General features: G+C 26.8%; 2 protein-coding genes across 2 annotated transcripts; one reads left to right on the top strand and one right to left on the bottom strand.

Annotated features, from left to right (window-relative positions):
* Nucleotides 1-1,922: 1,922 nt before the first annotated feature.
* Nucleotides 1,923-5,287, top strand: OCT59_008656 (uncharacterized protein; the record flags this gene model as incomplete). The annotated part of the gene is made up of 7 exons (XM_066142662.1): nucleotides 1,923-2,401; nucleotides 2,476-2,598; nucleotides 2,683-3,386; nucleotides 3,585-3,953; nucleotides 4,026-4,400; nucleotides 4,479-4,689; nucleotides 4,780-5,287. 7 exons carry the CDS (start codon nucleotides 1,923-1,925, stop codon nucleotides 5,285-5,287), a joined length of 2,769 nt encoding a protein of 922 aa, XP_065999524.1.
* Nucleotides 5,288-9,693: 4,406 nt separating this feature from the next.
* OCT59_008655 (uncharacterized protein) lies at nucleotides 9,694-11,449 on the bottom strand (the record flags this gene model as incomplete). Its single annotated transcript, XM_066142661.1, has 6 exons — nucleotides 9,694-9,838; nucleotides 10,088-10,203; nucleotides 10,506-10,570; nucleotides 10,667-10,809; nucleotides 11,181-11,336; nucleotides 11,418-11,449. 6 exons carry the CDS (start codon nucleotides 11,447-11,449, stop codon nucleotides 9,694-9,696), a joined length of 657 nt encoding a protein of 218 aa, XP_065999523.1.
* Between the last annotated feature and the right edge of the window lie 703 nt (nucleotides 11,450-12,152).

Raw genomic sequence — 12,152 nt, 5'->3', positions numbered from 1 at the left:
TATTTACCTTGCAAGTTTCAGTTATCATCAATATCGTACTAATAAACTCAAATATTTACATTAACTATGCATATATTTTAATTAGAATTCGTTGTTATGTTTAGATAATTGAGAGAATTTTAATAAATTATCGATAAGTTAGTACTTTTACTGTAAATAAACATAACTTCATTATTACTTTGGCATGGTTATGCATTTTGCCGATATCTGAAATTCAAAGCACGTGCCAAGACGTCATACTCGAATAATTTTAAATATAAAGTCGAAAAACATTTATCATTCGTTATGTTTTTATAAAAAGTATGGTAAGGTACATGATCTGTAGTGCTCGATAACCGCAGTAATTATAGATATTGCTAATTTGAACGCACGATTGACTAAACTTACGTCTTGATTTTAGTCGATTTCAAGTCACAGTGTTAAGAGAATAATTTTTCTCACTTTCTTTATCCTGATTGTGCGGTATATAGTAGATGATGGATTTACATATTGTACTACTAATTGTAGTATATATACTATATTTATCAATTTTTATTATTAATACTATAAATATTTTATAAAGAATAATTAGTAACTATTATTCATAATTATAAGTTAAATAGAAATACTAATTAAACTAACCTTTGTAAAACGTAATTCCTGAAAAAACTCCGTGAATATGATACATTTATGAGAAAATAATTTAAGTAACTTAGATAATTTTCATGTTTGAGGCTAATAAACTCCGTGAATATTATACATTTACGGAAATAACATGGAATAAAAAACCACGGAAAAACAGGAATAAGTAAATTATTATTATATATTTATATTACCCTGTATAAGTTTAAGTGTATTTTTAAGTGTATTGTAACGAATGTAACGACTGTAACGTGTTACGTGTAGCATGTCATGTCTCTGTAGTACAGATTGTTATCTTAAAATAGATTGGTTTAACCGGTGATCATGACGATTAAACAATAGGAATGTCTCGTGTTAAAATTGTTGCTCCCTATCATTGTTTTATGCTAAATTAAGACAAACTTTTATGAATATCCTTCCAATACTGTTCTGCTTCACCAGAGTTGTCTCACAAATGGTAATGGTTTCATATCTCCAGGTACAATAGATGAGGAATAATATGTCAAAATGTCAGCAAATTGGCTTATTTATTGCACCATTTTGCATCCAATGATCATAGAGTAATACACCAAAATGTCAAAATTTTCTGCCAGCAATGATATCATAATTTTATTACCAAAATTATGATAAATTTTAATAAATTTAAAAAATTTAATATTTTATTCTATTTCCAGAATATTATTTGTGTGTATAATTTACTATATGTTTAAGTTCATGCTGCTTCCAAAATTTATTTGTACAATGAAGGTAATGGACGTTTTACAACTCCTTTGATATCAAATGCATGTGCAATACCAAATACTAGGTTCTGAATTACTTTCAAAGAGTGTCAGATGTTAACAATTAATTTTTCCATTTAAATTACTAATTAACTACTAATTACTAACTATTAATTGACTAATTCAAATTTCTATAATATACTTTCACAGTTTTTATAGTTAAAATTAATGTATTACTAATGAAAGCTTCTGTAAAAAAAATTCTTTGTGAATAAAAAAAAATGAAGACCGTGTATGTTACATCGATCACCACGTTTTTTTACACGTTAATTAAGCAACGCAGATCAGTTCTTGAAATACAAATTTGGTAGTATAGTAATAGAAATGCTTTTTTTTGAAACACATTTGATTATAATTTTTTTTTGAAACACGTTTGATAAAAAGAAAAGTTATTAATAGTTAATAAATAAATCAAGATTATAATGACGAGAAACATATATAAATGTTCTGTTGTTCTGCTGTAATCTCCCAAGTAAAAAATTTATCAATTATCATTATCATTTTTCAAATCTCTTAGTAAAAATGTTCAATTCAAAGATGTTGATCACCTTTGTCTGTTTATTATCCATCTGTTGCTTTTTTGCCTCATCTCAAAACGTACTATCTTCTTCTCAAAACACTTCATCATCTCAAACTACATCCCTCCAAGATATATCAACCCAAGATATATCATTCATTTATGAAGAACCAATTAAAGGGTTAAAACTTTATACTACTGTCACCTTTACTTTAGATAATTCTTTAATGATTTGGATGGCTTTTGAAGATAAAGATCCAGCATGCATGTTGCCTTATCTACATCTACGATTGATGAATAAAACAGGAAGAATAAAATATATGGATTTTAATTACACTCTTCCTTTGGAAGCAATTTGTCCCATTACTGCAAAACTTTTACCCTTAACTAAAAATCATGCAATGATAACTTATGTTAAACTAAACAATGGTGTTAAGGAAAAATATGGCATAATAATTAATTATAGCAATGAGTCTACTATAAAGTAAGTTTAAACAATGGAAATTCTTATTAATGAAAATCAATAATAGTGATTTAATAATAATGTTTTTTTTTTAGCGAAATATATTTAGGAAATGCTAATGGATTTGTTAGACGTAGCATAGTACCAGATAAAGGGCTTATTAGTATTGAAAAACCAGATAAAGAAGGAATAGCAACATGGCGTTTGTTTAGCCTTCCGTAAGTATTTTATGAATAGTAACAATTAGTATTTTTTGAAAATATTTTATTGTTTAGTCAATTAACTTTTTTACCTTATTTTAGAGATATTACAACAGGAAAAGTAGTGGAACGTAAAAATGGTGAAATTCATGCACCAAATCTATTATCCTATACCTTAGTAGATAGTTTAAACTTTTTATTAACAGATGGAGGTTTTGGTTTTATGTATATTTTAAAATATGATGAAACAAAAGAATCATCAGTAATAGATCCAAATCTTCAATACTGGAGAGTTTATGTATCATTCCTAAGGGAAGGTGCAGATTCCCCTACAATACCTTCTCTGGTTTATCAAACTACCAAAAAATTAAATAATTTAACAATTAAATCATGTTCTGTGACTTATAATGCTGAAGGATATGTATGTATTATGACATTAAATAATACGATTACAAATATTAAGAAGAGTAATAAATCACAGACTGAAATAAATTACTATCAGTTGAGATTTTTATCAACTGGGGCCTTAGAACGATTAAATATTATTTCTAATCCAACAAATAATACGGACATTGATTTGATCACTTTATATTACGGAGGATTTCTTGTAGAACATATTCATGATGCAATGGATTTTTATCTTTTAGATGATAGTGGTAATTATATGCAATCACAGGGATCTTTTGGGCCAGAGTTTGTTTATTTTAATATATATACTTTAAATAATACTATTGTTGGAATAAAGAATCAGACTAACAATAAATTAGAATTTTTATTAAAATCTTTACCAAGATTGAATAATCAGAGTAAGCTTTTAATTTCTTTTCTTTCTTTACATTCCTATAAAAAATTTCTGGAAAAACTCTGATAAATGATCATTTTTCTAGTTTTTATTCTGAAGAAACTTAAATATGGGATCATTTTACTGAAATTTTTTATAGGGCATATATATATATATTTTATTTATTTATTTATATTTATTTAATATTATTTTTTATCTGTAGGTACTGATTATTATTGTCCCGTAATTGAAACAACAAATCCAGCTATTAATGAAGTTGTTGATCCTTCAATTAAAGAAATAATAATCAAATATACCATTCCAGTAAAGTTATCAACTGGGAATGTTTCGATATTTCAACAAAGTGATGATTCAAGTAAACCAGCTCTATTAAGACAAACATTTTCGGGAGATTATAAACTATGTACTGTTGGAAGTGACAATTACACAGTGCATATCCCGATTTTTGAAAGTACATTTAGCCAATCCAATTCTTCCTATTATGTGTCGGTTGATAATAATTTTGTCATCTCTCAAGAGAGAGATGAACCTTTAATGGGAATTGGTAATAAGATTTGGATGCTTTCAACAGGTAATATACACATTTTTTTTAATAATTTTTAATGATCAAATAGAAAAATTAATATTCCATTACTATATTTAGAACCACTTAAAATGGTACGATATTCAGATTCAGTTACTGGATTACTTCGACTAAATGAGGAAGGAAGTTTAAAATTTCTTCAAACGAATCATTCAGTATTTTTCAAGAATATGATTCGTGAATTTTCTAAAACAATTCCAGTAGCTGAACAGAGATTATCGACAAGTGGTAGATGGCAATATGACCCTACTTCTCCAAAAAAAATATTATTGTCATTTAATATAAAGGAAGCTAAAGATGATCATGCAATTGAACCGAATTCCCAAACAATATTTGAAATTTTAAGAACCTTGATCAAACAAAAAAGGTTTACTGCACTTTCATCTAATGAATATACATCTTTAATTGATGAAAGTGCACCTCTTATAATGACCCGTAAGTGTATTCATTAAATATTTTTGACATTTGTATTTGATTAATATTTTATTAAATTTTAATTCTATTACTTTACAGGAAATTATTTTGAAGAATTTCGTTTGTTGATTATAATATTTACAGTAGGTTTAATTGTATTAATAATATTATATATTTTGGCTCGTCAAAAAAATCCTGAAGCCAAAAACTCTGTAATATTTGAGACCTATTTTATAATACAAGATTTTGCTGTGGATCTAGCATTTGTATTATTAAAAGTTAAAAATACACCACATTTAAAAATTCCAACGTAAGAAATTTCATTTAATATTATTTTATTTATATTATTTTGAAAGATTAATTTAATTGATTACTAATTTTCTTATTTATTATTATTTAGTATGATATTCTTTATTTTACCTATTGTAATAAATATTTTATTTGCCATAAATATTTTTGTATCTGAAATGGCAAATAATAAATCATTCTCTAATTGGGTTAAAGGATCTACTGCAATATCATCAATATGCACATTATTTTCAGCCTTTGATATACAAATATTAAACACTTTATCATCGGATTTATTTGGCCTTAAAGTATTTTCGATTCCTTTGACTCAAAGATCAAGAAAAATAATGCTTTGGGGTAGTATTATAAACATCTTTATTGAAGATGTACCTCAAATCATTATCCAAGGGCTATATTACAATAGTGTGATAACATATGATCTTATTCCATCTCTTGCGATTGCATCTGGTGGATTAATTATATTAAATAAATTAATTTTAAGATCATATCATGCGTTGATAAGATGGAATCATCAACGTGATAAAATTAAAGAATATAATAAAAATCGACATTTATCCGCCGCTTCCATAAGATCCATAAGGTCAAATGTTGGGAATTAAAGCAGAGGAAAAAGATCTTGCCTCTCGAAAAAATATATAGGGATCGTACACTGCAAAAATCTCTTTTGCTAGTTATTATTATTACAGGTTCTAGAAGTAGCATTAAATCAGAAGTATGAAGTGTCAATTCATAGAATATGAATAATGAACAACATTATTTTAGTAAATAGATTGTATATATTTTAATTTTTTAAGTATTATTAATTTAATAAAATACTTTAGACTGTGCCATCTGCGCCATAAGAATTGTATTTTTTTTTTTCGTTTCTCAAGAAAATTTTTTTTTTGGAGCATCATTTATTGGATGAACACAAACAAAGATTATTGTCTTTAATTTCTCTGACTCCAATAAATGTTTTTCTTTTTGGACAATAAGAGTCATATTGTGTACTAACAATAACTGAATAGTAGTATCTTACACATGAAATTTATTACACACATGAAAATAACATAATGTAACCAGTCTGAGTTTTATTGAATTTATTTTAAAAGAAATAAAAATTTTTGATTATGAAAAATCTATTGTTATACTACTTTGCATTTATTTCAATTTGTACAACATGCCTCTTCCTTTCTTCTCTTTCCATTTTTAATCTGCTGATATGCGTATATAATTTTATATAAAGAATCAAACAAGGGTCTGCTTCAGCTTTACAAAACTAAAATGCTGTTGTAGCACAACTCCGAATTTAATTGCGATTTTCCATACTTCTGGTAAATTTAAGCCATAAGTTTAAGACGATAATCAAACACTAAATATGTCTCTAAATTTGGTTCGGGTTATGATCACATTTCGGAAATTGTACATTCAAATCGAAAATTCCAATTTGAAATTGAAATTCTGACTTTAGAGTTTTAACTTGAACGTAATCGTGTGTGGGTTACAATATTTTAAAAATACCCAGGTTACGTATTGATCGGATGTGATGTATTATACTTGTATAGATAAAAATTATACTGTAAATATCGTTTAACCGAATAAGGAAGTTCATAATCCGTGACGGATAAATTAAGGTGGCGTGTCAATTCGAAAAAGATCATGATCATGAAATCCAGTAGATCCAAATCTTCAGTATTGGAAAGTATAATATGTATCCTTCTTGGGAGACAACGCTTGTATTGACCTGTCAGACAACTGAAAAATTAAATATCAACCTAAGTCGTCTAGTTAATGTGACATCATTGTGACTAATTTTATATATTGCATTTTATCGGATTATTACCAAATAATGTTACTATTTTCGAGCCTTTTTTTATCGAGACTTGAATTATTAATTTATTTAGATTAATTTATCTTAACAAATATCACTATATAAATTTTCATACAATCTTGATTTTTAAAAGCCTTTCAGGCTTTCACGAACAATTTCATGATCTTATCATAAGTATATTAATTAAAAAATCACGCCAAATTTAATTTTTATCGTCTAGCATGATAAAGATTCTTTAATATTAACCCTCGAAACCATATTATTAGTTATTAATTACGGTTAACTTTCCGAAGACTAAACCATTGGTATAGTTACCACTAATTCTTTAACTAATTTTCTTTTTCCTTTCTTCGGTTTTGTTTTCATCGTCCTCATTATCACTATATTCTAAAGGAATTAAAATCCGACGTTTACGTTTTGATTCAATCCCTTCACTTCTTCATCGTCAAATTCCAGCTGGGGCCATTAATGCCGCGCGTCATGATTAAGAGTTAGTTTTGGTTTAACGCTGTTATTTTGTGAAGCACCATTTGTGGCAAGCGTTAAAATTTCTTTTTCATTATTTAATTCTGCTTCCATAGCATCTTCACGCTGCTTTCTTTCTTAAGCGTCTGTAATCGATGTTGTTCAAGCTCAATTTCTTGCTGTTCACGCAACCTATCTGCCTCATCCATGATAGCCAATTCACGTGCTCTGCAACGAGATCTACATAAATTATAAAAAAAGTTATCGTAGAGTAAAAAACAGACAATAGCCTTTTCCTATTCGGTAATCTGTCGTACTCTCTGAAATATAGTGTTACAATTTTTTTTTATATTTTTTAAAATAAAAACGATCATCAAAACACTTGCAAAGTATACTCTTTTTTGGTTGTGATCAACACGAAAAGTTTGCCTGCGAATTTAATATCTTAGATTTTAGATTATAGATTTAGTAATAAGAATAACGAATCCTAAATCTAAGAGTATAACGCCCACCTCCCTCCTTATGAATCGATGTGCTATATATATTTTTTCTCCATTTTTTTTCATTTAAAAGAAGAAAAAAAGAAAAATTACGGGTTACTCTACGTATTACGCACAATTTACTTACGCAAAAAATAAGTTTTTATATATTACTCAAAATAATCAATATTACTTTATTTTACACAATATAAATTTATCAATTTATTCAAATCAACAAATCAAAAAATTTTCTTCATTTTCTTTATATATAAAAAATTTTTAACGTGTTACTCAACATATTATACAATATTTACAAAAAATAAAATAAAAAAAAATTTTACGGTTTACTCAATATATACTGTATTATATAATATAAAATTTGTCAATTTATGTAAAAATAAATAAAACCATATTACCGCAATATAAAATTTATTTTTTTCATAAAAATTTTACACGTTACTCAATCAATCATCAGTATATTTTTCAATATAAAATTTATTTCTTTATAAAAAAAAATTTAATCAAAGAAAAAAAACTGATCTTTATTTGTTTCCTATCTCTTTTTTTACTCATTTACTCAATCAAATTTCATAATTTCATAATATAAATATGTAAATCGAATAAATTCATGTTAAAAAACTGGTATAAAAACAAAAAAAATTTTTTTTTTTCTCTAATTTCCATAAAGGTATAAATAAATAATTACAAAAAGGCAGATGATGTGGCTATAATACTATACAAATATTACGATATAATATAAATTTTTATATATCATCTACATAAAAAAAGGAAAGATTCGGATGATGTGGCTTAAATAATTACAATATTACTCGTGCTTCTAAAAAAAAATTCCCAAAATAGGTTTTTTGCAGCGATCGGACTCCTTTATTTTATTATCGAAAAATAAAAAAATAGATCTTTAGTTAATCAAATCAAACAAAATTTTTTTTTTAAAAAAAACGAATCTTTATTCTGGAGTGCAAGAATGATTATTAAAACTGAAGGAATCCACTTTTATCAATTAAAACATTTTTTTTAATTCTTTTTTTTTAATTCTTTTAAATTGATTTATTATAAAATAAAAAAAAATTTCATGTAATTAAAATAAAAATAAAAAAAATTTGTCGTAAATTCATACACTTTACATTTTTTTTTCTTCAAATTAAAACTCGATTATCACTTCATCTATTGAAAATTTGTATATAAATACTCTGATATTTTTTTTTACTTAAAAAAAAAACGTATATTTATATTTTTCAAATATACAGTTTTATTCTTAAAAAAAAAAAAATTTTACAATATCTTTTCTACTACCTATATCTCTAATGCCAGCAAAGTTGAGTACGATATACTACATTCACGATTCAACCCAGAAGTCAACAAAGGAATATAGCTTAAAAGAAATAACTGGAATATCCAGACTGAACAATGAAGACCCAACCAAAATCATATATCTAAAAATCAAAGCGTTTGTTCCATTGGATAAAGAAATTGATACACAAATCAAAGAATTTGAAAATGGTCAGGTAATTTACTTGAGAGGTAAATTTATTGCCTGCAATGAATGGTACACGGTATGTTATTGATTTTTTAGTTCAAAAAACAAAAAATGAAATAAAATAAAAATTAGTATCAAATCCCCATGACCTATTTTCATAATATATTTATCTATTATTCACCAGTAAAAAAAAATAAACCTAAAATACTTACTAATGTATAAAATATATCAATCAATAAATCTACAATTAAATTTTTCAATTTTATTTTAATAATTTTATTACATTTATATCAAATAACAATACTTTAATAATCAATGTTCAATATATTACATAAATATACAGTAAGATTATTAATTATTTGTATAATTTGATTATTAAACAAACTGTTAGAAAATAAAAACTCATGTTTAATTGATTTGGACAATAAGAAATTTTATAAATTTACTTATTTTATTATTATTTTAATATAAATACAAATAATATAATTTATCAAACACTTCTAATATTTATTATGAATTATAACTAAATCAATATTTACTTTAATCAATCAATTATTTAAAATTATAACTGTTTGATTAATATTATGTGTTTCTCATGCTACTGATCACACAATTATATAACCATGGGTACTGGATAAAAGATTACTCGCTAGTTAAAATTCATAATTTCTCCGTTAAATTGATTACAAGATGAATGTGATATATACCTACCTGTCTTTGTGATATTCTTCTTGACCTCTATCAGCTTCAATGTCATCGTCCCATTCCGCTAACTTTTTCACCATTATTTCCCGATCTCGAATTTTGTTTTTCTCTAACATTTAAATCTCGTTCTGCTTCACGTTCACGATTTGTTGCCATTGTTTCTTCTCTATGTTGCCATCGTCGGTCTTTCTCTCTAATATAAGATAATTATTATTAAAATCAGTATATATAATCCAAAAACAAAATTTAAATAATTTAATATACCCCTTTAAAAGCCATTTCCGTTTCAGTTTTTCTTTTAGCTTGTCTGCGTTGTTCCTCTTCTTTATCGTCTAAAATATAAGATTCGCGTCTTAATTCTCTTGCAGGAATAAAATTTACTGGATGATGATAATGTCCATATTGCCGATCTCGATCTCTATCGGCTTTCTTTCTCTCTCACGTTCTCTCTCTATTTTCCCTTCTATGTGAACGTTCCCTTTCTTTTTCAGCTTCAGCTCTACGATTTGCTCGTTCTTCCTCTTCTCTCTGACGCTCTCGTTCTCTTGCTGCAGCACGCTCTCAAAAGAATGCTATTTCTCGGTAAATAACGAAGATCCTTTTGATCTGGAGGAAGATCAGTCGGTAAATCTGTGTCATCATCCTTTTCTTTATGTTATGTTTTTATTTCTGTAGCTGGTGATGTTCGATAAGCCAGTTTATTTTCATACTGCAAATTTATTGGAGGTTGTAGATTTCTTATATCCTGTGGCTTAGTCATGTCTTTTTATCTAACTCTGTATCATGCTAAAAGACAATAATTGACATCAATTATGATAGCTAAAAAAAAGAAAAAAATTATTTCTATAGTTAATACAGACCACCGTTCCTGGCCTTGAAGCCTCATATTGAGCAAGATATTTTCTTGTATTTTCATCGGCTTTAACTTATAATACATGTGGATAAATGGTATTAATATATATATATAATTTAGATGAAGAATTAGGATCAAAAAGTAATTTATCAAGAAGTGATTGCTTACTATTAACTTTTTTATCATCACCCGAACCTTCACCGCCAAGTACATGCAAAGCGTAAAGAACGCAGTACACAGCATATTCCGCAAATCCAAAACCCTTTGGATTTCTGGATTGGTCTTTAACTCGTTGCCAAGATTTTAATGTACTACAAGTCTTTGCAATCGCCAGATAAGCAAATAAAAAAAAAAAAATAAATTGTCAGCTAAAGTATTTGATAAAATCACACCGGAATATGTTCATGCGCCCATTAAGCGCATTAAAGCATTCAAGACTAAGATAAATTCGAAAGCTATCTGGGAAAAAAAAATATTTAGCATCCAAAATAATATACAAAAGTTTTTTCTTGATCGCATCTCCAAATATTTACGCCTTCTTTTAAAGCTTCAAGGTTCATTTGATAATATAGTGTTCATTAAAATCTTCATCCCTTCGATTGGACATCATCGTCAATTTGTTGACAAGTATCGATATATAGCATTCATTTGCCCACCAAAAAATTAAATAATTGATCACTACCTTGAGAATTTTTCCATCCAATCATCATGATATCCACAAATGAAAAGATTTGTCAATTTTTCTATTTCTGAATCTGGAGCTGCCATTGGTGATATACCACCCAAAGGAATACGTCTAGGCACTGGTCGAAGTGGGGGGATGTGCCATACATTTGCACTAGAGAAATTTTATATACACGTCACATTTCATATTGATTTACCAGAAATTTCAATTAAATCCAATTAAAATGTATATTACAGAAATTTGTTGTAAACTTGTCCAATTTCCATGAAGTGTATATGTCTCCTGAAATTTACAAGTTTCTATTATATAAATGTATTTCAAATTGCGATAAAACCTTCTTTAAACTTATAACACATTAAAACGAAATTTTTTATGTTACAAAGAAATGTTAATGAAATTTTGCTCATATTTAGCAAATATATAGCTAAAATATTAATAATAAATACAATAAATGTACTAGAAATTTTATATAAATTCTATATATATTATAATGAAGTACAGTACAGTATATCTGGTGTAGTATAATTGATTTTGTACATGTAGTTAATAATTAAATATAATTAAACTAAAATCTTTAATCAATCAAAATTATGTTAGCTAGATGAGGTGGTATAACGCCGAGTTGGGAACAAGGTGGTCGTCACGAATAATTATGATATTGGGGTGAATGAGATTTATCTAATGTTAGGAGGAGTTCACGGTAAAAAAAAAATTTAAACCTATTTGACATTGGGGGTGAATAAAACGTCAAAAAATTGTTTAAAAATAAATCAGGAGTTCACGAATATCAGATTTTCTTAGCTTGTACAACTGCCAAAATTCATGAAAGTCACGTGAATGATCAGGATTGGATTAAAACTACTAGTATTAGATATGGATTTTCCTTACCACCAGGTTATGTAAAGCGGTTGCTAGATCATGGCATGGAAGGTCAAAGTAGAATCACCGACAGGTTATGGAGGAGAAGCA

The sequence above is a fragment of the Rhizophagus irregularis genome, chromosome 16 (genome assembly GCF_026210795.1).
Source record: "Rhizophagus irregularis chromosome 16, complete sequence".
NCBI classification, from domain to species: domain Eukaryota; kingdom Fungi; phylum Glomeromycota; class Glomeromycetes; order Glomerales; family Glomeraceae; genus Rhizophagus; species Rhizophagus irregularis.
Note: the sequence above shows the minus strand (reverse complement) of the source record. Positions and strands in the feature narration are given on the sequence as shown.